Genomic DNA, 27,738 nt, shown 5'->3' with positions numbered 1-27,738 from the left:
AATGGATTGCTAAGCTTCTTTGCAAGTTCATGGGAAGAAGTGCATTTGTTTCACACATGCCATTGCAGATCCAGATTAACAAACGCTTTTGTAATAACAAGAACCAACAAAAGAATCATTAATGATTTTATTTAGTATAGCACTTTTCAATATGTATGCTCCATTATTTTACAAGAAACTGAAGACCCAATAAAGCACAAAGTATAATTCCAAATAATAGTCTGAAGAAAGACATGGAATAATAATAATAATAAATTAATGTGGTGTCTAGTTGCAGCAAGCCATCAGAGCCCTTTTTAAATTGTTTCTGTCTGTTGCATTGATGTCTTTTCAGAGGCGTCTTGGAGATGCAGCAAAAAAAGCCATCAGCAAGCTTCAAGTGCGAACCATTAAGAAAGGGGACAAGGTATAAAAGAAGCCGCCATGTGTGAAGAACAGTCTTAGGGGTTCTGTTTTATACACTGTTAGAATTCTTATAGTCTACATTTGCATTTGTATTTTCTACACACAATTAAAATGGTTATAACCTCTTAGTACCTAAAGCCCTCCAGCCCTCCAGAGGCTGTTTCTGCCTGGAAGAAGGTGCCCTAAAACATCTTGGAAAGGATAGACAGTACAGATCTGGTACAGGGCTTGAATTCAAGATGAGCAATACAAGATACGACATAATACAAGATGAACATAATGTGATTAATGGTCTAACATACAGACATACAGTATCTTTAGATTATTTATCCAAATGATCCAACAGTAAAATATCTTTGTGAAGAAATATGTAAGTCTTTAGTCTTCCAACAGAAGAGCCGAGTCCTCACCGTCAGACATGGTGCTGGGAATACTGTTGTTTTGAGCTGCCTTTGCTGCCACAGGACCTGGACTCCTTGTCATCATTGATGGAACCATAGATTTGGTGTTGCATCAGCAAATGTTGGTGGTAAATGTCAGGACATCCATTTGTCAGCTGAAGTTGAGCAGAAAGTGGGTCATGCGGCAAGACAATGATTCTGAACATACAAGCAGATCTACGACAGAATGGCTGAAGAAGGAAGAAATTGTGCATTTTTTTGGCCAAATCAAAGTCTGGACCCAAATCCCATTAAAATATTGTGACAGGACCTGAAGCGAGGCAAGGAAATCCTGAAATGTCACTGATGTGAAGCGGCTCTGTAAGGAAGAAGGGGGCCAAATTTCCAAAACCCCAAAAGCCAAATCAAGAGACTGAAGAGTTACAGCAAAAGTCTTTGCTGCTACTAAAGGTGCTACCAGTTTACTGAACTTGAGTTCACAACCTTATTGAGGATATATACTTTTGGATCAGTTTGGTAACTTATGTCTTTGTAAAGCAGGTTAAGTTCATGATAGGGGGTTTACAAAAAACATTTTCTCTGTACTGTATTTTATGTCAATCTTAAAATATTTCTGACTGATTTAAGAAATTACAGCAAATGTTTGAATGATTTTAGAAATTGTTAGATAATGAAATTCTTACTGAAAATAACCAGAACCATTTTTTTTTCTTCAGGAAACTGAATCCGATTTTGATAACTGTGCAGTTTGCATTGAAGGCTACAAACCAAATGATGTTGTCCGAATTCTACCTTGTCGGTAAGATAGCAGTTTTCCTGGTTTTATGAAATTCAGAATTATGGTAAGAGTTCAACACATCACTTATTTTCTTGGTTATATGATGCATGCAAATTACATCATCTCTTTAAAACTGTTGTAAAATCGGAGAGAATCATCTAACCTTTTAAAACTAAAATTAAAAATGTACCTGTCACATTTATCATGGTTTAATTTATCAGTCTAAAAATGTAGAGGTGATCACTTTGTAGCGGGTACAGGGCAAAGGCAATGTTCACAAATTCTACAGAATAGATCGAAATAGCCGAACCTTTCTGCAAGATTATTAGACTGTACTATTAGAGCTTTCTCCAGAGCAGTAAATTCACCGCACTCTTATGAGGAAGCACAAACTGTTTAAAAATACAGAAGAAGAAATGTTCACTCTGAATTTCAGTTTGCTTTATTGTCCCAGATTTAAAATGTTGCATTTATTTGTCCTTGTGATAATAGTAACATAAGGACGTGTACAAAGGTTCCACAATGTTTACAAATAGTTAGTTATTTTTTTGGCAAATGAAATACAGTAATAATCTAAATGTCATGTCAAAGGAATGACATGCTGATGTCAGTGAAGAGATTTGCATAAATTATTTCCGTCATAACTCAGGTTAAACCTGCCCCACCATGGATAATTACAAATCCTGTATTTGTTGGTAGGTTTCCATTACGTAGAATCAAGCACCCTTTCCAAAAAAAAGCTAACATGAAATATCAGATCTGTAATTTAAGTCTGGTGACTGTGTCTAGGGTGCAAGGGAGGGTTGCAGTAGTTAGCATAGATTTCTCTCTGTGCTGGGGCCCCAGGTTCAATTCCAGACCTGGGGTGTCATCTGTGTGGGTTGGTACTGTATGTTCTCCCTGTGTTTGCTTGGGTTTTCGCCAGCTACTTCCACAGTCCAAAGACATACTGGTACAGTAGGTTAATTAACTTCTCCGCCCTGGTATGAGTGACAGCAGTCTGTTCTTGTGTCAGTCCTGCGATGGACTGGCATGCTGTCCAGGGTGTATCCTGCTTTGCACCCACTGCTTGCTCAGATAGGCTCTGGCTCCCCTACCGGAGCTGAATTGGACTAAGTGCTTAGAAAATGGATGGATGGACTGTCTCCAAGTTATAGCAAACTATTGAAAAATAGTTATCTTATAATATGAAAGGTTTGTGTGATCGGCAAGATTTGCAGTGTTAATTGAATATGTAGTAAAATACTACAAATATGAGTACTTTTGGCTTCATATGTCAGGTGGGACTTGAAGAAGACTGTGATTTCCCATTTTTATTTTTTGTATTTTCTGGTATTGTGTTGTTCTTGTAATTTGTCATGTGTTCAGTGTCCCTGCTGTTGTTCCAGTTGTCTATACCACCTGCTGTGTGCATCCAACCCAAAAACAGCAAATGGTGTTGGAGCACCCTTAATCGGAGTAAATAAAGATGTTAGAAGGTTACTGTTACCCTGCAAAGGAAATGTTGCAAATTAGAAAGCGAAATAAGGGTTCGCATGGTGTAATGTTCCACAGTACAGATTCCAATGTAACAGGTTAGCAATAGCGTCAGCCGTTATTTCAGTTAGCGATAGGTGTTTAAATGTCTTACATAAAGAAACTGTTTATATAAGGTCATAACGTGGTTGGTCTGATTTACAAAAAAGGTCTCATCATGTCTGTTGTAGAATTAGAATACCACTAAAAAATCTCGGAAAAATTAATTACTTCATCACTTATTTATGATGGAGGAGTCTCTCCAAGTTTGGAATTTCAGAAGTAACTATAAAGTTCAGTTGTTGGACCAAACAGCGTCATTCCATGTAATTCTGTTGCAAGCGCACCAACAGACTTGTGAAGTGATTGGAGACGTGTGTGGCTGTGCAAGGGGGCCTGCGATTACCAATAGAACAGATCTCTTCCTCACCTGAGAACTGTATGTGATAGATAATTCGCAGATCACTCTGCTTATTGACTCACTTGCTCCTGATATGATATTGGATGTGTAACCTTTTGGGCCCTCCTTGTCACTGCAAAATGAAGTGGACACAGGCTGTGTTTGCAGTACCTGAAAGCACATCTCTTGTAACAGTAGCCAAAAATCTTTGCATGGCTTTTTTACTTTTTATTGTGAAATATGACAAAAATGACACTGCATTTTATCATTCTGTCTCATTGTTTATTACTGTATTAATGTATTTTGTTTATCACTTAGAAAGGGACTGAGTGATTGTTTCAGATACATTCAAATATATTCAGTGTTTTACATTTTCTCTTTATCAAGAATAGAAGTAGAGAGGCAGTGTGTTGAGAAACCACTTCTCTATGTAGTTCAGTTTTAAAAGGATTCATTTTTAATATATTTAAAAATGCTTGTCAAAGACTGGATAGCCAATAATGAACAGTGCACATTCTTGGGTTTCTGTTGTAATGTCCGTTGCATCTGATGGAAGTAAGTAGTGGTCCGTTGTTCAAGAGATAACCACAAAACCAGGCAAGGGAAGAGGCAGAATAGCAGTGAATGAGCAAGATGATATGATTAGGTAGTGCGGGCTGAGCAGCAAGCTGGCAGGCTAGATAAACAGGCAGGCCAACACAATCCAAGGGCGTAGTCAAAAACAAAGGAAAGTTTGAATCCACATAAACACAGTAACAAGGCACCAAGGGAATCCAAAAGCTGTAGTAGAGAATGTAGTGAAGTTGGGAATCCAAAAAAGCACAAGACAAAACAAGTAATCTAGGGAACAAAACACTTGAGAGGTGCTAAGCAAAACTCTCAGAGCACAGTCAGAGCAGACATTAAATAGCCTGAACCACCTGAGGCAGCGTGATTGTAAATTGCCCCCAGGTGGGACAGATCTCCTGTATGATTACATATCCATTCCAACCGGTGCTGTCTGACTGATGGGTAGAAATGTGACCAGTTGCCATGGCAATGCCTACTCTCTGCAGCTCTCCTGTGGGAGACGCCTATGACAGTTGTATGCCTTTCTGTTGTGTATCAACAACTTATCTATTTAGCAATCTATCTCAGCTTCTGTGTTGGCGCATATGATGACTACATCATATATGAGGTCCCCCCAGCTTTCTTTTGTTTGTGAAACATCACAAGCTTCCATGTACTTAGCAGTGAAGACATAATTTTCTCTTAGTGAAAATACATTCAATTCATTTTCCAATCACTGAATGATTGTTTCAAGCCTTGTGATTTTTTAGTGCCTTTATTTGTTTCTCTAGTGCTTTTCTTTGATACAGTTCACCACTATGTGAAAAGACACATTTTCTTAGAGTTCCCAATTTTCTTATATATCAAGTCAAAAACATACTATTTTGGTACATCTTAGTGGATCTTAAAAAACACTAAAGATTTGCTGCCACAGAAACCTGACACAGTCTATATTCCCTAGACCTGTAGTGTTAAAGTATTTTATTATGTGTTTGTGGTCCTTTTCAGATTTAAATGTTTTCATGCATTGATCAGAAATGTGAGCTACTTTGTGACATATTTAGATTTGACTTGATTTATTGAATACCCAGGTTTGTAGACGGTTTGGGTAATGGATGGATTAATTCCAAGGGTTGCCAAGAATGTAATACCACACTTTTTTCTGAATCCATCATTTTTTTATGTCTAACAGTTATGAGACTCTCAAAGGAACATTTTAGAACTCTGTGGCAAGTATTGAGAAAGTTGAATGCAGCAGCATCAAATCTTTAAACATTTTCCTGTAGGAATTAATATTTTTTAAAATGTGGAACATTGCATTCTGGCTATAAAAAAACTTTTCTCCCCTTGCATTTCCTACAGTTTTGATCCTCCTGTGCAGCTGCTAAGAGTTTTTATGCCCCATTTCCTTCCTAACTTTGGCATATAGTAGTGGTTTGGTTTGGGAAAAAATAAGAGCATTATCATCATTACTTGTGACTATGCTTGCAAGGACAAAAAATGAAATCCTTAATAATAAATTAAAACATAATAAAATCTTCAAAAGGAATTCCTTACATTTGACTCATGTCTTTAAGTGTTAGACAATTAGTAAGCATTGTTTTTTGTATACAAGCCGCTATAGGGTGAAGAAAACTGAGGGATTCTATCTGTTTCCACCATGTAAAAGAAAAGACATGAGTAGAAAATGAACAGTACTACAAGGCTATAGATTGAAGCTCGACAGAACCAATAAGCAAAGTTGTCGGTGATTCCCTGCCCTGGTCCTGTGGGATGCCTCTGGCTGCAGGATTTCATACCATTTCATCTCTGAATCTCTAGGGATAATTGTTGACATAAATGTATAGTATCTTCTTACTTGTTTAGCCTTTTGGTTAACTTGGTTCTGCACTTAGTCCTGAGTTTTGAAAATCCTGTACTACAGGTAAAGTGTTACCAACAGCTTCCTCATACGGAACTTTTAAGCAGCCTTTCCCCTGCTTGTTGACATGTATTTCTGACTAGACATCTCTTAATACGTGATCACTGTATGCTGAACAGATGCAGTGAATGACACGATAATAAAGATTCCCACAGTAAACTTTTTTTTCCTTCTGCAGAGGTCAAGTTGGTTACGTTTTAGCTAACACACCGGAATGAGGGCTGTGTTAACTGAGAAATTGCTACAGGGCTGATACTAATTGCAAATCTCATTTAACCTTTAAGAGCTTGAAGCAACTTTAAAACGCACGCCTCAAATAGAAAAAAACTAACATCAGTTTGCCTGTGATTAAAAATGCAGGAGGCTGCCAGTTCCACAACTGGGAATCTGTGATACCCCTAAAACTCAGTGAGAACAGTCTGCAATAAATATATAGTATTTAAACCATTTCTAATTACAAAAAGGTTACAGTGCCTTTCAGCTTAAAATCAAGTACATTTGTGCTCAGCATTCAATTTTATCTTCTTCAAAAGATCTGGGATTTTAAAAGAAAATGACTGATACAGCAATACACCTTTATGTTACAGATACTCCCTGTTTATCTTAGGAATAAGGAAGCTGCCAAGTAGCATGACTAATGTGCTCTTTCATCATCGACATTCTCATGAATAAAACTAAAATAACAGCCCCCAGGGGTAATGGCAAGTGTTAACAGTTTGTTTTTTTTGGCAGGCATCTATTCCACAAGAACTGCGTAGATCCATGGCTTCAGGATCATCGGACTTGTCCAATGTGCAAAATGAACATTCTTAAAGCTTTGGGGATCCCTGTAAGTGTCATACTTCTGTACTGAAAGAATACTAGTCTGCCTAGTTCTATTCCACTCACATTCCTTTCTCTTCACAAGCTTGGAATCCTGCAATATCCCTCTGAAGCAGATCCTCTATATTGAAGAAGTGTACAGTCTCTATTTAACATGCAAATTCGCTTATTTGCGATTCGGGTTTGGCCGACGGGGTCTTGTATAGAAAAAGAGGAGTGCAGGATGAAATGAAGTCGTAGGGCAAGCACAACTTTCAAATGAGCTGCACCGCAGATTTGGATCATGAGATGAATTGAGCTACTGATTGAGCCTCTCCCTGCTCCCTGCCCAAGTACCTACTACCCAGCAGCCCCATCTCAAAGTGGTCTTGTTTTTGTATTGTAACAAACTGGTTCTGTGTCAGTGTTGTGGGGAATGACAAGCTGGAGTCAACTATACAGGCTCTCTGACAGTTTTATTGCCTGTTTCATTAAAGTGGGACGTGTTAATCACGGAGCCAGAGAAAGTGCAGGCATCCACTGGACACAGAGGAAGGATTCATGTTGTTTATTTTAGCTGATTACTGTAAGTTTGTGAGGACTGTTTTAGTTTTTATTTTAATTAACCTGGAGCCAATGCATTAGTACTTTAATTATAGTATAATTATAATAAGGGAAGGTTACTAATGTCTTTAACAGTACATACTATATAGTGTAGTACCTTATGCGGCGATATAGGGGTGGTCTTGCTTATATGTAAATGTGGCTGTTCGCCACAGTTCTCTGCACTGAACCTTCACAAATGTTGAGACCCTACTGTACTTTCAAGTTGCAAATTTCCTGGTACAGTGTGAGGAGCAATTTCTGCCTGTTTAAATAAGAAATGAGTTACCGAGCATGGATATTGCACACTAAAGCAAAGTGAAGATTTCTAATTATAGGCATGCATCATCTCCAAATGCCTGAGTAAGCATGTTGTAACGAGAGCAGTATTGTTTAGCTTTACCATGAACCTTGCATGTTTTTAAATTCATTACTCTTGTCTGGAAGCGACAACATTACTGTCAATCATGGTCCGCCTTTTTTTTATCACAGCCAACTCTTATCAGTGTTAATTTCCCACTTAAAATGGGGGAAAACTCTCCGATGGCCAGACTTGTGTAGCTGCCAGATACTATGCGTTAGTTTTTCTTAACTTAAAAACTGAACTTCTAAGACGAGCTTTAAATATTTTTTCAGCCTTCCTGTTTTGTACAGTATGTGCCTTGTTCATAATGTGGGATTATTCCATGTGAGGGGCTACCCCTTAAAGGTTTTTTTATTTTAAAATGGCATTTCCCTTATGGTTAAGTTCATTTAGGAATTCAGTTAGTCTAATTTTGATCTGAGCCTAACTAAAAAACGAATCCTGAAACTACTGTGCCTTGCAAAAGTGTTCAAATCCTTACTGTGGCATTCCATTTGATAAGTTACAATAATTGACGGAGAAAGCTGAACAAAAGAAATTTAGATATGTTGCTTGCATATATGCTCATATACTCTGAGAATGCAGCATGGTGGCGCAGTGGTTGGCATTGCTGCCTTGCAGTGCTGGGGCCTTGGGTTCAATTCTGGACCTGGGGTGCTATCTACAAAGGCTATGTTCTCCACGTGTTTGCGTGGATTTCCTCTGTGGGGTCCGATTTCCTCCCACGATCCCCAGTTTTTGCCCATTCTTCCTGCCAGATTTGCTCAAGCTCTCTCGGGTTGCTTGTGTAGAGGGTCACTTACAGGAGCAATTTCTAAGCCTTTCCACAGATTCTCACTAGGATTCAAGTCAGGCCTTTGACTGGGTCACTCAGGGACACTGATTTTTGTATTCATAAGCCATCACAGTACCTTTGGCCTTGTGCTTTGGTTCATTGTCCTGCTGAATTCCTATCCCAGTTTTATGTCTGATGTATGTTTTCCTCTAAGATTTGTGAGTACTTTGCTCTGTTTACTTTCCTGTCAGTCCTGGAAAGCTTCCCAGTACCTGTTGATGAGAACTAGGACTTTAACACAGTGTTGCCACCATCATGCTTGACAGTGAGATGGTGTGGCCAGAGTGATGCACTACGCTGGGTCTGCGTCAGATGTAATACTTTGCAATTAGACCAAAAAATTCAAATTTTGTCTCAAAAAACCTTTTGCCACTTGTTCGCAGTATTACTTAGATGCTTTGTTGGAGACCCTTTGTGGGATTTGAGATGGAGGGGATTTCAATTCCATACAAGAAAACTGTTGCGACTGGGATTGTCACTTTCTCCCGTCTTAGCCACTAAACTATGTAGCTTTGTCGATTTTGCTGTTGGTGTCATGGTGGCCTTCCTCACCAGTTTCCTCCTTGCCTGGCTGTTCAGTTTGGAGGGACAGCCTGATCTAAGCAGTATCCAGATACCTTCCACTTCTTAATCATTGACTTCAACATGCTCTGAGAGATATCCAGAGTTTATACCTTTCCCTTGTTATATGCCTTTCTAGAAAGTTGTTTTCTAGAAAACAACTTTTTGAAAGCTCACTAATCTTTGTTGTTGAATTGTTGCTTGAAATTCAAGACCTGATTGAGGGATCTTAGAAACATAGGTTTGTTTATGATAAAAATGTGTGGGGATGGTTGTGTATATAACAAATATAATTTGTATAATAAATATCATGACTGCAAGCTTTAAAGCAACAAAATGTGAAAACTGTACAAGGATTTGAATACTTTCTGCAAGGCAATGTGTATTGTGTTAAATTTTAATAGTCCCTAAATTTCTCCCCATTCGTGAATTGTAGTTGGCAGGAAATCACTTTTTGCCTTAACATCTTTCATGACTTTAATTTTTTTCCTCTTTCCAGCAACTTTTGGGCTAACGTAAAGACTAATGTTAAAATGATGTTCAGAATTTGATTGAGGTTCAGGTTAGTTTTAGAAGGACCGTTATCTTTGATTGCATTTAGAATTACAGTCCCATTTAAATGGTCTCATCTAAGTCATTTTGGGGTGGAAGTTTCATCTTGTACTTGAGAGATGTTTAACAAAGTTATGGCTTTGTAATTTTTTAAGATAGAATCTACTTTTAATAACTGCTGTACAGATGTTCTTGTACATTTGTTTCTGGCACGGCTGCACAGATTATTTTGTAGTGGCGAAACTAGAACATTTTGGATTCCGAAACTATTCTGTTATTAGTGCCTATTGTCAGAGAGGAGGAATTGCCTGGGTGGATGTCTGTCTTTCAGACATGAGCAAAGGACACTTAAACACACATCTACTCTGATCATCAAGAAAAATAGGGATGTGATCTGTTTCACTTCAGATCATACAGAATAATTTGTAGCATTCTAAGTTCAGAATACATTAGCCAAGAGCTTTAATAGTTGAGGCACTTTGTATCAGTTTTTTTGTATTGAGTACATATTAGCTGAGGCTGTACAAAGGTGCTTTATTTTGCTTTTAGAACACTTTATCACGGCAGTTCCATGAGCCACACGGGATGTTCTCAGTAGGAAAAATGTGAGAAATAAGGCTGGGATTATAAATATCTCCTTACAGTATATGCTTCTTTGAACTAAATTGGGACCCCTGTCATTGATTTGTAGTTTAATATCTGCTTATCTCAAGTTGAAATAATTTATTTCCAGTTTCATTTTCAGCCTTGTATGTAATCGCCTATTATTTTTGGCAGTTTCTTAAAGGGCAACTGCAACGCTATTTAGAAGAGTTAGAAAGAATCAGCATTGATGAGTGCATTTCAAACCACGATAAAAGCAAAATCAGTTAAAAAAAAGTATACAGTAGCTTGTAAAAACTCCAATTTACATAATAGAACAAAATAGAATTTCCAGGTATGTGGAGCGTCATATTCTGTGATTCAGAATGAGTCAACAAAACATCCGATGACATGAAGCGGCCCCCTGACATTTCACAAGCCTGCTTGTTTACATAGCACTCTTTTAATCCCATAGAAATATTGCTCTCGGCTGCAAGACAGTTCTGCAATAAATGGAATGACACTTTCTGTGGTGAAATATCTGCTGCACAACCTGTACTTAATTCTCTCATACATCACATTGCATTAGTCATTACAGTGACTAGTGAGCAGGAAGGGCCGCTTCACATCATAATTCTTGGGGACTCTTGATCTCGCCCATGACAAGACCAGGTGTTTGCGACAACACGGTGACTTGCAGTACTTTCACAAAGTTCATGATTTTATGTTTAATTTAAAATTGTAAACATTTTCAATACTGTCAATGAATTTATTTTGTTACTGACATTTAACAACCAGTCTCAGAAATTGGGACTGCAGTTTCCCTTTAAAATGTCATGTCATGACTTCACTTTGTGTTTCTCAAATTAATACAAACCTGTGCTGGTATGCTCAGTCAAAACACTTTTTTCCATTATTATGTTCCATTTCTAAATTGACCTCTGATCCTTTTGGCTTCTGATATGGCTGCACTGCTTTTCTGTTTTGTATACAAATCATTTCTTTTATGATAGAAGTGAAGTTTCAGAATTTCCTTATGCAGGTTTTTGTAAAACAGTAGCCTCTTATTTTTACTAATAGCATGTAATTCCAAACAGTACAGCTGCTATGTTATCAATTTTGCTTAAGCTGTCTGATTGATTAGTTGTCTCTTTTTTCATTCAAGCAATGTCAAAATTACATGAAAACCAGAGTTCTCCTGTGGGACTGGGGCACTTAAAATACTTTTGCAATTTTTTTTTCCTATGGACATTTTTTTCTGTTAAACTTTTACTGCCTTGTGACAGCTGAACAGATCATGTGAAATTTGTTTTTCACGATAGTGAAATCTTTCCACAGAATCTACGCACATGATCCATAACCATCGTGTATGATAACATGTGCAGCTCATGCTTTTTCCCCAGAAAGTAGGCATTGTTTCTTTGTTCTGATGAAGCCTTTTAAAAAAATTAACTTCAAAGAAAAAAAAAACAGTCCTGGAGCATCTAACCACTGGTACTTCCTGGTTAGTTAACCAAAGAAAGAGAACTCTTTTTCTTTATATTTCCAATGAACCTCAGTTTAATACTTGATACATGACTACCAACAATCATAACATGATTATAAGGACAGCCAAAATAATGCTTAATCAGAAGACCCCTATGTAACATGCTTCATTCTGTTTTCCGTGTTGCATGTATCTTAAAGACATGAACATGCTTTTTGTTTTGTGACCTTGCTGTGTCTTTACAGTTTCTCACAAACCCAACAGATCTGTCCTTCAGTCTCCTGGTCTGTGAATCTGTTGTTGTAAGTAGCTGTGGTGTTCTTTATTTAACAATTCTTTGTATGCCCAGCCCAATGCGGACTGTTCTGACGAGATTCTGCCAGACTACGAAGTCTCCATCGGGGGACCGCCCACCAATCAGGTCACAGGCGCCAGTGACGTCACAGTGAACGAGAGCTCTGTGGTGCTGGACCCTGCCGTGCGCACAGTGGGGCTGCCACAGGTCTTCCGTGACAGCGAGCTGCTGCCTCCGGCGGGAGAGAGCAACATTGCTACCAGGAGTAAGTGGGACCTGCCGCCTCTCGAGCCCTCGTACCTTTCACCTGCTGCACCAGTCTGTGACACCGAGGGAGGGAGCCACTAGTGTTCACTCCTGACGTGCAGTCGTCTGGGGCTGTTTCAGTTGTTAGTTCAATGAAATGGCAGAACAAGTTTGGTAATGGCCCTGTGTTTGCATCATTACACAAGCTAATTGAGGAGTCTTTGGAAATTCATTTTCATGTTTTTTTTGCCTACCGTATATAAACCAACCTACGTCCCTGTGAAAAACAACCTAGAAATGCTGTTGAAGCCAATACCATCACTTCTTTCACACCATGCCTGAATGAGATCCTAGCTTGCCAAAATAGGATATTTCTGTATACCTGGGAATGTAACTGATCAATCTGTTCTAGAATGATTTCAGAAGTGCATTATGGTTTAATTTAAAATTGTAAACATCATGCTAAATGAGGTCTTACTATTTTTTGTACATTTTTAAGATATCTTGATATTTTCTTAAAATTCTGTTTTTTTAAACTATATATTGACATTAAACTTTGTCTCACAAGTCTTGAATTCTATGTACATCTTTTTTTGCTTTGCAATATTTTTGGTGTTTTCTTATCCTCCTGTGTTTGTCATCTTCAACCTTGTTTTAGGGTTTCAACCAGATTCCCATAACCCAAGTTGAGCATTCACCCCTCTTCTGTACTCACCTATTGACCCATTGACCAGTTCTAAATCCAGAGTCTTTCCTTTAGTGCCTACTATCTGCATTTAAAAAAATAATCTTTTATGGGAAGCTTTATCAAAAGCCTTTTGAAAATCAAAATGTACTGAACCATTTGCTTTATCTGTGCAGTTTGTTACTATTGTTGCTTGTTCAGAGCCCTCTAGTTGTAAACCCATGTTGATTGTGCTCTAGAATTGTACAGACGATGCACGATACAGATCTTGTTTAATTCTTAGTATGTTTTCCATAACCCTGCATGTTATGAAAGGAAGATGTATTTGTCTATAATTGCTTGGCTGAGTTTTGTCTGGAGGTCTGATGAGTTTTGTTTCTTACCTATGAAAAGCATCTGTTGTTTCTTTAAATTGAATTGGCAGAATACCATCAGGGCCTGGAAATACATTTATCCTAGGTGCTTCTTGTATCTGTAGCACATCTGCCATTTCTATTGTAATATTTAATAAAGATTTATGTCTTTCCAGAGCCGAAGGAATGTTGTTCATATCTTCCTTGGCGAACACCTGAGGAAAAGATTAATTTTATTAGACAACCTTTTTCCTGTAATTGTCTAAAGGTTTCCCATGTTCCATTTCTGAGACTGTTGACTTAATACTCTACTGTTCAATCCATTTCCTGTTGTAATACACCAGCTCCTAGTTTTGCTCAGTGAAAATTTAAGTGAAAATCAGTTTTCCACTAGTTCAAGGCAATAATTAGAAATACAAGACCTATTTATTAAAATGAGTGTTACTAATTAAAACAAATATACTATATAAAGGAAAAAAAATTAAACAGAAAACAAAGTAGCACCATTTATATGGCAACACCATTTTCTTACTGGTAGCATTAGGCTGAGGTTTAGAGACAGATGGCTGAAGTCTCTGTTAAACAGTTTTTATAGAAATGTATAGAACACGTACAGTATGTATAGTATATACAGTACACACACATGTACAGTATAGTATATAAAGGGAGTGGACAAAATAATTGAAACCCCAAGCAATTCATGTATATATAAACTAACAAGGAACTGGTCCAACCTTTACCTTCGTAAGAGCTTCAGTCCTTGAAATACTGTTATACAAGTTTTGAACTGTTTCTTATGGGATATTAGACCATTTGTCAAGAAGGAAAGTCTCCAGTTATCTGAGAGATGAAGAAGGTGAAGTCTGCTCTGCACGCTGCATTCCAGAGCTTTTCATCAGGGTTCAGTGATGGGGAGGCCATGCAAGGTGTTTGACTTCATTCTGGTGTACTTGGAATGTGGGAACATTTTGAAACAGTTTGCATCATAGGGAGCAGCTGGTCGCCTCAAATGACTTTGTAACCACCATGCAGTGACTCCCATGCAATGGCTACCCAGACCATAACAGACCTGCCACCATGTTTAACGGTTGAGAACAAGCAATGTAACAACAAGGCTTCCTTTGGCTTTTTCCAAACATAAACCTGTCCAGATGGAAAAGGTGTCCGTAGGAAAAACAGGTAAAAGACAACTCAATTGACCATATTACTTTCTTCCTCTACTCTGTCATCTGGGTTTTGCGCTCATTACACCAGGTTATGGTTGCTGGAGTTTCTGAGTGGCAGCCCTACCATAACAAACAGTATTTGTTGAGAATGGGTCATAGAAGTGTAGTTTCAGTACTGTGGTAATTTTTTCTGCACGTTGTTTTGTGGTTTTTAGAAACTATCAATCCCTGTCAATGACCTTAAACTTGCAATCACTGTTCCCCTTCCTGATGCTGTTTTCTCTTGTTTGGCGTATTCTGCCATGATCTTTGACACTACAATACGAGTCCTTTTTGTTAGGTTTTTCCATTATTTTGTCCACCTTCTGTAAATATACAAGATGCTTGTTCTTAAAGCCGCTACAGCAAAATATTAAAAAACCCAAAAGTCAGAAATCTTCAGACGACATTCATCTCATATGGAACAAAAGTACAGTATTACAAATGCAAACCACATTTAAATTATTAGACTACATGTTAGACAGCACTGCATCTGATGTTTAATGGGGCCTAAAAGACTTTAAACCCTATCTTGGGGACAACAAATGCATGTCTGTCTTTCACATTTGATGAGGATTTCAAAACAATGCACTGAAAACTAGGACAAGAGCTTGCTGATCATGTTTTTATCATTATTTTTTGTTGGTAGTTAAAATAATTTCATTTTGCTCCTCTAAATGTTTTGAAGTACAGAGATAGCAAAACTGAAGTTGAAAATGGTGGCTGAAATTTGCTGATTTGATCATTTGGCAGTTTTGACCCTGTGCAGGTCTCTCAGAATAGGAAGAATCCAGGGGAAAGTGGTGTTAGGATATCCTTAATTGTTTCAAAGTGCCGTAAGTTTCATTCGGCTGTCTGCCAGGTGCCATTAAGTGCTGTCTTTTTATGTGTACTTTGTGAAAATGCTGCAGGGAGCGTATCTGCGGCGTTATAGTTTGCAGCTGCTTCTTATCATGGTAAAAGCATATGGAAACCGCCAAGAAAATCTACTTTTTAGGTCACTCAGCAGAACTATAACACTTCTAGGTTACATGTAGTTTCCTGTTTATCTGTATTGCAGGTTATTGAGGAGGAAAGGCTGTTCGTTTAACCTGAGGTAGACTTCTTCACGCTCATTACTTTCCATCATATATTTTACTGTTTCAATAGGAAAATAAGACACTTGTTATCTCTGATTTGTGAAAACCCATCTATAGGTATCACAGCCAGGAAACACTAATTAAAATAATTTCAGAGCAGAAGCCCACTTGCTGTGGGTTACTCATTATGTACTGATTGATTACATCCTTCCAGTTTATTTTGCAATTCAAATGTCATTATACTGCTTCAAGATGTGAAATGTGTGCTTTACTTTACGAAAAGTCTGAGCTAGAACCTCCCAGAAATGTTATAAAAACTGTAATGGGGGCATTTTGACACCAATCCCAGAAATGTCAATACCTCATACTGTTTATTTTGGCCCAACTGGTTTCCTGGTGGCAGAGCTGAAATTCCAGAGAGTAGCAAAGCAGTACATGAGATGGTACTAGGACTAGTTGTAAAATTATAACCACCATTGCAGGAAGCAAGTAAAAGCTGCCTTTGTATCTGCGTTGCCTTCATTCCCATCCTTTCGGTGGTGCATTTTCTCGGTTAGATAGGCCCTGCTGGAACTGGTTCTAAAGCCTTCTTTTTGCTTTGCAAGTAGGACATTCACATTAAAAGTGTGTATGTTTTGTAGTACTTTAGTCTTGCTGACTAAGTTGAGGGGAGCATTCTCTTTCAGGAGTAAGGTTGTGTTTACACATTCTGTATTGTACTGTAAATGTTGCTGTGGTGTTGTTTTCCTGTGTTTCTTGGAGACAAGTACTATAAACCAGCTACAGTATCAAGCCTTATTGCTGCAGGGTGTTTTGTTATTGTCTCTGCCAAGCCTAGTTGTCTCCTATTCTGACAAACCGTTTGGAATTTGTCGTTAGACCCATCTTCCTTTTGTAGCTCTCTACTACAGTAGATGTAAAACCTGTTAATTTTTAACCCATTTGTTTTGTCAGTTGAGCTGCAGGGAAATCCATTGAAATCTCAGCGAGGAATCAGTAGAGTCTCTGGATCCACACCTAATATATTGTAGAATGTTGTCCCCCTGCCCCAAGCAGTGCTGTATTTTTCATTTGTGGATTTTGTTTTAATTTTAGAACACAGCTTTCATTTTAGAACTTTCTTAAGCTGGCCTTTCACATTTACACAAACTTGAGATTCAAGAATTCAGTAAAACATTGTATGTACCATACTACTACCAGAAACTGAAATTACACAGCTGTCCCAGTTTGTGTTGTAATACTGTTGTATAATTTCTCTGTAATAACACATCTGAAATATGTTTAGTTTCATGGCAAAGCTTAAATCCTACTCTTTAGACAAGAAATCTGTATCTCTTGCCTAAATGTTTTTGCTAATCCGTTTGCCAAAGTAGCATCCAGAACTGGAAGAGAAGGTGACTAGCTTTGATGGTTGAAAAATTGCTGTTTTTGTCAGCTGCTGGCTAATATTTCCTTTACAGTCCACCGAAGGCTGTTTGTCCCTAAAGAACATTATAGCAACGTTCTACCTTTGGTGCCTTTCTTTTAGTAGAAGAGTTAGAAACTTTCTTGAATAGAATTTTTCTTGTGAACGTACTGCAGCATTCTGAAACCACTTTAAATTTGTCACTTTTGCTTTAAGCTAAAGGCCGAAAGTGTTGGTGTTACAAGCCTATGCAATAGTTGTCTGCCCTTAGAAAACCGAATGGGATCTTAAATCTCAAATCTCAAATTAATTGCAAAAATGAAACTTCACACTTTCTGTGCAATACTGTTAATTATATTTAAAGTCTAACGGCAAAATAAAGAATTACACTTAAGTACTCTTCCAACTATCTGTTTTCTAACCCCTTTATCTAGTTCAGGTCTCAGGGAAACCGGTGCGTATCCTGGCAAGTAACGAGTGCAAGATACGTCCTGCACTGGATACCAGTCCATCACACACAGACACAAACACACACATAAACACCAGGGCCAGTTTTCCAGAAGCCAGTTAACCTACCAGTACGTCTTTAGACTGTAGTAAGAAACCAGAGCACTCGGAGGAAATTGAACCCCAGAGCTGCAAGGTATTATAGCAATGCTAACCACTGCACCACCATTACACCCTTAATTACACTTATTTAGCACAATAAAGAATTAAATTTGGTCTAAAATTGTTTTCATTTCAAAGGTGCGTGGTCATTTATTTTTGGCATTTCTGAAATATTAATTGGCATGCATTACTTTAAAACAGAAGCTTGCTTGCTTAAAACGGAAGATGCCTTATTGTTGTTTCTGCTGTACAGCTTCTCCAGTTTTACAGACGCACTGTATTCCTTTGGCTTCTGCTTTGCTTTGAACGGTGCCGTGTAGACAGACTTTTTTTTGGCTGCACAGGAAAGTTAAAAAAAAAAGTTTAAAGGGCAATGTGTTCATACATCAGTAACAAAGACGCTCTCTAGCTGGGGTGAATAAATCTTTGGAGACAGGGTGGCCATGTGCCATTTCAGTCATGGCCTCAGCTCACATTCAACGAAATGTCATAAGGCACTGAGGCAGGTTCAGTTGAAATAGCTTAGGACAATGGAAGCCTTTTACTTGACAGATCACCAACAACAGTCCTGTTGCCTTTTATTATCTCTGTCTCCTACTGATACTTCGGCAGTTGGAGCAGTTAATCCACAACCTTGTTTAGAGCTAGGAATATGGGCTGAGAACCCATTCCCTCTGTGATACTGCCTGGAGGGACAGACTTGTTGTTCGCTAATAACACACAATGGATTTGCTATTACTATAGAAGTAATGCATTCAGGCATCGCTTCTCCCTTTTTAATCTACATTACAGTTAACTGATGGCAAGCAAAATGTGTAAAAGAGTCAAATGAGCAAGCTGGGTTGAATGGCCTCCTCTCATTTCTGATCATTGTTATGTTCAGCGATATAATTCCTTTTGTTTCAACTCAAAAGATTTTATTAAATGAGATCAGTGTAATATATTATTAATTCCAGGCTGCTCACCCCTAGAAAGAGAGCAATTTTACTTTTTTAATTTTTCAGATCTTAATATTAAGACAAAATCTGTTTTGGCCTTTTTTAAGTAATTGTTCTGTGTCTGTGGATTATAGTATGTTGCTTTTTAAATGGTGTCTACAATAAATTGCTGTCTGTGTTAAAGCCTGCATGATTAATATCATGTACAGAAAAATATACATTGAGCCAATCATTTCTATTTGTATTCATCTAAACCTCGCACATGCACATTTGTCTTTTGGCAAAGTGAAACTACACTGTAGTCTTCAATCCTGCTATTGCATAGGGAAAAGAAAATGAAATAGAATAGAAATATGTGGCAGACTGGCACCTTGTGGCTACAGTTGTGCATTGCAGCCTTTGGTAAAAAAAAAATAGTAAAAGCTTCTTTGTTGCTTAGGGGGACAGCAATACCATATTAGTCAGAAGTGTGGAGTAGTGATCAGAGCTTTGGGTTTTCTTTTGTTGCTTCTCTACATTGCCTGGAAGATGAAAATGCCTGCATAAAGTCTTTCTCATATATAGCTTTGTGCTTTCCATTTTATATTTGTAATTTATTTTTGCTACCAAGATGTATAACCCTACACTTAACTACATTAACATATATTCTACATGGTGTCTGCACACTCCTTACTTTAGTGTTGTCTTGAATTTCTCCTGGAGCTCCTGTAGTGTTCACTAATCCTAGTTTGGTATCATTGCGAAAGTACTGCAGTTTTCTCTACCTACACAGAAATCGAGATCTTTATATCAAGATGGGGAAACCAGTGGTTGTAGTACAAATATCCGTTGTACTCCACTAATTAAATCAGAAACATGAAGATTTACTCATTATTTGAATCTCAGTTTCTTATGTATTAACCAATTTCTAATACAAGTACTAGCCTGAATGCTGAATGCCTAATGTCTGCAGTTTGAGGTAGTTGAATGGAATTTGCGTGGTGCATGTTTTACTGTAGTGAGCAGTGGTGATATTCCAATAATATTCCTCAAAAGTGAATTGGAAAAAAACGGCTAAAGAAATTTACAGTACAGTACCTTTATAGGTAAAATCATATGATGCAAAATCTGCCTTCTTAGCAGTGCCATGTGTGTGCGAGCAGTGGATTAACTGTGGTGGTGTGTGGACCTTGCTGTGTGTATAGAAAAGCTGTGGTAACTACTACATCAGCTGCCAGCTGAACTGAAACTAACGGCACTGTCTGGGACAGTTACCATAGCTACATCGTCAGACTGCACTTTAGATGCAAAGACGTAATTATTTTAAAGCAACATATTCCTATTCCTGTTTTATAGACTTTTGTTAATATATGCAATATTTGTAAACAGCAGCTGGCATGATTTTATGATTTTGACTGCATGACCAGCATTCCATTAGTAAGACAATGCAAAATACAGCATTGGTAGAGACATAAAAAAAACATTCATATCAATATTGTCTTACTTCCTGGTATTATCATTGATGTTTTATACTAACGAGAATTTTAAAAATTCCCGAGAGATCCAGATCAAAGCAGAACTTTGGTCTATGCACAGGTCACAAGTTACATTTTAAACTCACTTTGCTTTCAAAAGGCATATTGCAGCTACTGAATGGAAAGCTGTGATTCACAGCCAAAAGATACATCTCTTTCTCTTTGTTCTGCTTGAATAGAAATCCCACATCATTGATGATTCATCATCACTTGTGTTCTGATTACAGCGCTCGAAATAACTAGATGGGTTGTCCAGCTGGCATCCGTGTTTTTTTCAGAGTACCGTTTTTTATTTTATGTAATATGTGTTATTGTTTATTTAATAAAACACTATACCTGTACATGTTATATGTATCAACATATGTTAATCTTGTTTTTCTTGTTGTATTTTAATTTGGTTCAGAAATTATATTTCCACCACCCCACTCAGTTGTATTTGCTTCCAGCTTTACATCTTAGACCCCCTTATGGATTCCAGGACTCAGTGAATTACGTGTTTTCATCTTTCACTGTAGATTTTTGAATCGTGACAAACCATTCAACTTTGTCTTTTTTTTAATGACATGTATATACTTACTACAGTTCACCACTATTCATTGTAAAATCATTTTGATTGTATAAATAAATTACAGAAGCAATGTGTGAATATCTCTTTTAGATTTTAGGTCCCACTATGGCGATGATTGTCAACCATGATTTTATGCAGCTTGAAATGTGCAGACTAATTCCACACAGCAAATATAAAATGGAGGGGTTTATCTGGAATACACGACTGATTGAACACAGTGTAGGAGAAATCTGTTCACGATGGAAGGCAGCGTGAGTTCTGTAAATGCCTATAATTATTAGCTGAGAAGTAATAGTTTCTTGGGTTCATTGTGGTCCATCAGGCATTTGTTTGCTGAAAGTCTGTCTCATGCTGTCATCTTTGGATCTTAATCCATTCATGTTAACAACTGCCAATACTGTGAGAGTAATGAAAAGAACTACTGTATCAGCACAGCTGGATGGCCATGCACTGATGGAGCATAAACAAAGTTAAATTATACAGAGAGAGAAAATTGTGTTTTGTCTTTATATCTTTGTTTTTTTTTATTCTTATAGCCCTAATACTATTATTAGTAGAGGTTACTGTAGAACCTATGCACCCTACAATAGTAGGCTGATTGATACTAGGATTTATTATCCCATCTCCTATATTAATTGCAATTAAATGTATCATATCTTTTTTACACCCCCTGCATCAGTGAATATTTTAGGCTGAAAATGAACTTCTAAAATGGTGCAAACTTCAAAACTTCTGCAGTGACCTTTTCACTCTCTCATGACCAGATACAGTCATGTGAAAGAAAGTACACCCTCTTTCAATTCAATGGTTTTACATATCAGGAATAAATAGCAATTGTCTTGTCCTCACCAACTTCTATAATTAGATAAATCTAGCCTTAGATAACAGACAACACATAACAGATTTCACTATGTCATTATTCAACAAAAAGTAAGCCAAAATGCAGATCCATGTGGGAAAAATTAAGTACACCCTTACTGCTTCCATAGGAGTTAAGAAGGTAATTAGCAGCCGGGTGCTGCTAATCAAATGCACTTGATTAGTTGATCATCAAGAAGTGTGACCACCTCTATAAAAGCAGGACTTTGAGCAGTTTGGTGGTCTGGAGCATTCAGGTGTGTGTTAACACCATGCCAAGGAGAAAAGACATCGGCAGTGAACTCAGAGAAGCAATTGTTGCTGCTCATCAATCTGGGAAGGGTTATAAGGCCATTTCCAAACAATTTGAGAAGGATTATTCAAAAATGGAGAACATTCAAGACAGTTGCCAATCTTCCCAGGCGTGGGCGTCCCAGCAAATTCACCCCAAGGTCAGACCGTATAATGCTCAAAGAAATTGCAAAGAACCCAAGAGCTATATCTAGGGATCTACAGGCCTCGGTTAACATGTTAAATGTTGAAGTTCATGACAGTACGATCAAAAAAAGACTGAACAAGCATGGCTTTCATGGAAGGGTAGCCAGGAGAAAGCCCCTTCTCTCCAAAAAGAACATGGCAGCATGGCTTAGCTTTGCAAAGTTGCATCTGAACCAAACCACAAGATTTCTGTAACAATGTCCTTTGGACAGACGAGACCAAAGTGGAGATGTTTGGTCATTATGCACAACGCCATGTTTGGTGAAAAACCAAACACAGCGTATCACCACAAACACCTCATACCAACCGTCAAGCGCGGTGGTGGAGGGGTGATGATTTGGGCTTGTTTTGCAGCCAAGGACCTGGGCACCTTGCAGTCATCGAGTTGACCATGAACTCCTCTTTATACCAAAGTATTCTAGAGACAAATGTGAGGCCATCTGTCCGACAGCTAAAGCTTGGCCGAAATTGGGTCATGCAACAGGACAATGATCCCAAGCACACCAGCAAATCTACAACTGAATGGCTGAAAAAGAAAAGAAGGTGCTGGAATGGCCAAGTCAAAGTCCAGACCTTAACCCCATTGAAATGCTGTGGCAGGACCTTAAGAGAGCTGTGCATAAACAAATGCCCTCAAACATCAATGAACTGAAGCAATGCTGCAAAGAAGAGTGGGCCAAAATTCCTTCAAAACAATGTGAGGCTGATAAACTCATACAAAAAACGATTACTTCAAGTTATTGCTGCTAAAGGTGGTTTTTAACAAGCTACTGACTCATGGGATGTACTTAGTTTTTCACACATGGCTTCTGCATGTCTGCATTTTTTGTTAAATAATGACATAGTGGAATCTGTTATGTGTTATTTGTCACCTGATTTTAGATTTACCTAATTTTAGGACCTGGTAAGGACCAGATGATTTTTTATTATGTCCTGATATATAAAATCATAGAATTGAAAGAGGGTGTACTTTCTTTTTCACATGACTGTATGTGTATCCAAGAAAGGTTGTAGGTTTTTTTACTGTGTTATTTGCAGTTTTTCTGCTTGTCCGAGACTTTTCTTCCCTTTGACGAGTGTGGCCAATATTTCCAACCTTAGCTCTCTTCTGCCGTCAACAGTTGAACACAGCTGAAAGCCAGACAAGTGTCTTGACATGTCAGTGTGAAGGCAGACCTCTCTCCCACCTGAAACTCACTTCTGGACCTCATTGAGTTCTCCCCTGGAGCACTAGCTTCCTGTGCTCAGGGATAGTTGTTATTAGTTGCTAAGACAAATAAATCCATATAATCTATCAGAATTACTCATTCTTCAATTCTTCTAAAACATTTTACAGGCCCAGACTTTTGCTCAGTTGGCATGACTGCATTTCATGACTAATTCAGCCCCACCCTGAAAAAGCCAACTGCTTCTTCATGCCTCCTGCCGATGTTGTCTTACAAACTGACAAGACAAAAGATTTATGTTTGCTCTTCCACGGGATGTCATCCAGCTGGAGTCCTCTGGGGTTCATTTTCAAGAACACGGAAAGGGGGGTAGCATAATACTGGCATAATTAAAGTTTTCTAAAGAGCCTTTTTGATAAAGTGCATATGGCTTGATACAGTATCTCAAAGTTTCTGTTTCCATGATGCAGTGATTTATAGAGAGTTTTAACAGAACAGCTAATGGCATGGTAAGGCAAAGATCAAAGAATCACTCAACATGTTTTAAATTAATGCACTTTGTTTTTGTGGAATAAGCCACTGAGTTCTTTCTTTTTGAGACATATTGCTTAGATAAGGACTTTCTAAGCATATTTCCAGTGGATCCTATGTGGCTACCTTGATGGTCATGCTAACAGACACAGACATGGACAATGACTCACCTGCCCTTTAAAAGTCACTGCATACTGTGCTTTGTCATGACACAGTAGTTCTTGATATTTGAGAGCTTCTCATTTTTAAGATAAGCCACTGTTCATGGCTTGCTTATAACTATAATGCTGTACAACACTGTTTTGCCAGAAAATGTGGTAAAGATGTTCCTTTTATCTGAAAGTAAGCATATGCAAGGTTGACAGTGTTATGATTGTGTATTAAGAGCTGATATACACATCTTAGTACAACTCAGTCATAAATCTGTAATATACGGTACAACTCAATCATAAATCTTCCAATTATTTTATGGTTCCCATTTGTGAGGAGAAATTGAATTGGATTCTTCTGAAAAGTCACCATTTCCTCATTAAAATAGTTTTTTTTTCCACAAAACTTTCAATGCATGTTATGGCAGTTGTTTACCTTTTTTATTTTCTTATGTCTTTACTATATTATTAAACAGTATGTTACTGCAGCTAGTTTTATTTTGTTTGTTTTTGTGCTGTCTTAAATGTTTCAGCATATTGTTCCAAGCTCTGTAAGCCTACGGTTTAATTTAAGAAGGTTTTAAAAGAAGCGTGATTCATGTCTTCCATTTCAAGATCATTTAAAGGAACAAGGAAGGAGTTTTCATTAATTGTTAGATTTATATTTAATTTATTTTTATATTTTTGCATTTTGGATTTTATTAATTCTGCAAACGTCCTTTGAGGGCTGCACTCAAAAGTGAAAGTGGACAGGCATAGGGCCCTTCTTCTAATGAAAGTGTCATGTTTCTACCTCCTTGTAAGGTACAAGAGGTCACGCTGGTAAGAGTCTTTTGTCTTCCTGCAGGTGACCAGGAACCCACTGTCAGCAGTGACTCGGACACCTCCTTGATCATTTCAGTGGAGGTTGGACTCTCTGATGTGGAGCTCTCCACTGACCAGGACTGCGAGGAGGTCAAGTCTTGAATAGTCTCAGGCTGGGGGTGTCTGTCAGTCGGAGCAAAAGGCGTTTGCCAGACCAGATGTCCGAACACCGAGAAATTGAACTTTCCAGACAGGAGTGCACTCCGGATGGGGGCGGCCATGAAAAGCAATAGCAACTCTTTCTTTTCTCATGGCCTCATCAGCAGCAAGATAGCTTTTCTCCTCACGGGAATTGCACATCATCCCTTTGACTACCATCATGCCTGTTTCGTTCCAGTTTTCTTTTTTTTCAGTTCTGTTCAGCTGGGTGGAAAATGTGAAGAATATAAAAACACAGCTTGTGTTTTTATGCTCCTTTTTTAGTCCTTGAAGTGAGCCACTAGTAAAACTCTAGCTGTCGTTTCTCTACTGCTTCCCCTCCCTCCTTGAGCTTTGTGGAAACCAACTAAAACTTTGCATTCTTTATATACCGTATCACTGCCAAAATAACTCAGCTGTGTGTGTATACAGTATATGCTTTTGATGTAAAAAAATCTCTGACCAGCATTGAATGATTCCGAGCAGTCATTGAAGTATTAAATTATGTGTTGCATAGAGATCATGTCTGATCTTCAGAAAAAGCAAAAAGATGACTTTGAGAAGTCTTCAGTGCTTGCATTAGTGACTTGAATTAGAGGACCCTGAAAATATGACAGTTATGTCATGCTGGTAGCATCTAGATTTGATTATTTCCACAATCTTCATCTTCTTTATTCGTTATGCGTCTTTCACGTGTGGTCAGTTCGCTCATTTATGGATCTAGCCTACATTAGAGGGACAAAAGAAATGAAATAGCTGGATCTCGGCAAGCTAGCCAATTTCAGTGGAGCAAAAAACAGATATCAGTTCCTGTTTTCTATAGTGAAGTGAAATGATAATTTATGTGCTGTGCAGAGAAGGATTACTTCTTAGTTTCAATTAAAAACTAGTACTGTGGTTCTGCTCAATCTTACAGTCAAGCTGAGGAGGTTTCACAGATCAGCCATTTGAGTCATGCTCTGAAAATGCTGGTTATCTTCATAAGAATACTGAAAAGACAAAAACGAGAAAAAATGCAATGATCATTACTGGTTTCCTAAAGGCATTATTGACGAGTTTGTGTTCTCATATGACTGCTGTTAAAGAATACTGTTCATTTTAATTTTAGAATTTTCATTTTCGTTTTTGTAAAAGACCTTTACAATTCAGTTCCCAATGCAGCTACTTAAAGTAGTATGAGATATGTACGTTAAAACCATATTTAAAACAATACAATGATGACCAAATAAACCAAATGAGATTTTTCCTTTTCTTAATTATGACCAGCTCTTGTTTAAGAGTATATTCAGTTGAAATTTATCATTTTTTTAAACTTGGTTATCTCTTCTCTAGCCACAAATCAAACATATTTGCTCCCACATAAGAAACTAATATGTATCAATAATAAATGAATGAATAATGATTTGGTATAGTGAGAGCAGTGATTTCGAGAAAGACAGAAGTTCAGGGAAGGTTTCTACTGGGATTCATTTAGAATATTTTGTAGACCAATTCAGTCACTTAAGTTTTTAGATATGCTAATCTTTGCCTTTCCTGTGCAGTATTGTCAATGTTATGTTTTTATAATAGAGTGCAGATTGAAGTTGAAAAGGTAGCATTGTTGATGTGTTCATGAAGAAGTCCTGTCTTGGTGCATTACCTAGTACAGACTTTTTTATTAGACCCACAGATGAAATAATAATTTACCTTTTTAACAGAAACAATGTTCTGGGGGATGGTGGCACTACTGGTATCTTAGTAAAAGAAGGGTGAAGAGTACATTATATTTTTGAAATGGCTGATTTCTTTATATTGCACATCATCATGCATAGAAGAAATAATCTTAGATTATTTTAGTAATTTACAAATTTATTTTTCTAAACTAAAGAGGGATCTTCTGTATGTAATCCAGTGAGTGTATTTAGGATCATCTGTGTTTTTTACTCCATTGAATTGAATCAAGCATGGCAAACGTTTTTTTCTTATTGTCTGTGTTTGCGTTATCACCAAAGCTACAGTTTACAGTTGGAGAGAGGCTTGTTCAGGGGCTTTAACGTCACTAATGAGCAGTATAACTGTACTGTGAGCTGGGAATAAGTGTGACAGTCAGGGAAGATGCTTCCGTTTTGGTGAGAACAAAAACATAAGGCCTTAGTTGCTGTATAAATCAAGAAATGACACATGTCTAATAAAGGTCATTGCTGTTTTTATTAATTCAGTAGCAATAAATTAAACCTTGATGGTGACAGAACAGCCATGGTATTGTGCATCTTCTTAGCACGTGTTCCTGTATTCAAACAGCATGCACCCACGTAATATTAATCAGCAGCCGAAGGAGGCCAAACCAACAAAACGACAGAAATTCCCCTTTACGTAACTGAGGAGTTCAGTCATCATTGATGAATTTCTGTACATTCGTTGAGATAAAATGCTGGTTTAAGACCATAATCCAGCTGAGGTAAAAACAAAAATACTTGAATGGTTTGAATGGCCACTTTTTTTCAAATAAAGTTTACTTATAAACATGCGGCACAAAGGCTGGTGTTTGAATGGCTAAAGGTGATTTGAAACGATATATAGGAATGTTTTTATAATGAAAAACAACCCCTTTTTTGTTGAAAGGTACGTAAAAGACCATTTGTTCTTCTTTGCTCTCCCACTGTAAATGGGTCCTGCTAGGATAGTCATCATTACTCATTGCAGGCTAGTCACATCATCTTTTCATAACTTCAAACCCTTCATTGATTTCTTAGGTATGCCTTTATCTTTTTGTTGTGTGTATTCCATTAGTTTTTGTAAATTAAGACAGTATTGAAACTGTGTGATCATAACACACGCGCTAGAAAGAAAAATCATTCTTTTTTCCTGCATTAAATTGTTGCATTGATGTATAAATATTTTCCCC

The 27,738-nt window shown here is 37.7% G+C and overlaps 1 protein-coding gene across 1 annotated transcript in view; it reads left to right on the top strand.

The window, feature by feature from the left end:
- rnf150a (ring finger protein 150a) overlaps positions 1-27,082 on the top strand; it is a 77,937-nt gene extending 50,855 nt beyond the window's left edge. The window contains exons 3-7 of the mRNA XM_088909990.1: positions 335-406; positions 1,523-1,605; positions 6,702-6,798; positions 12,103-12,313; positions 24,700-27,082. Of these exons, the coding sequence (XP_088766116.1) occupies positions 335-406; positions 1,523-1,605; positions 6,702-6,798; positions 12,103-12,313; positions 24,700-24,818 (582 nt within the window). The 3' untranslated portion in view covers positions 24,819-27,082. The remainder of the gene's footprint in view (positions 1-334; positions 407-1,522; positions 1,606-6,701; positions 6,799-12,102; positions 12,314-24,699) is intronic.
- The last annotated feature ends 656 nt before the right edge of the window (positions 27,083-27,738 follow it).

Source organism: Atractosteus spatula, chromosome 1, assembly GCF_055471065.1.
Source record: "Atractosteus spatula isolate fAtrSpa1 chromosome 1, fAtrSpa1.hap1, whole genome shotgun sequence".
NCBI lineage: Eukaryota > Metazoa > Chordata > Actinopteri > Semionotiformes > Lepisosteidae > Atractosteus > Atractosteus spatula.
The sequence above is the reverse complement of the archived record's forward strand: the minus strand, read 5'-3'. Positions and strand labels throughout refer to the sequence as shown.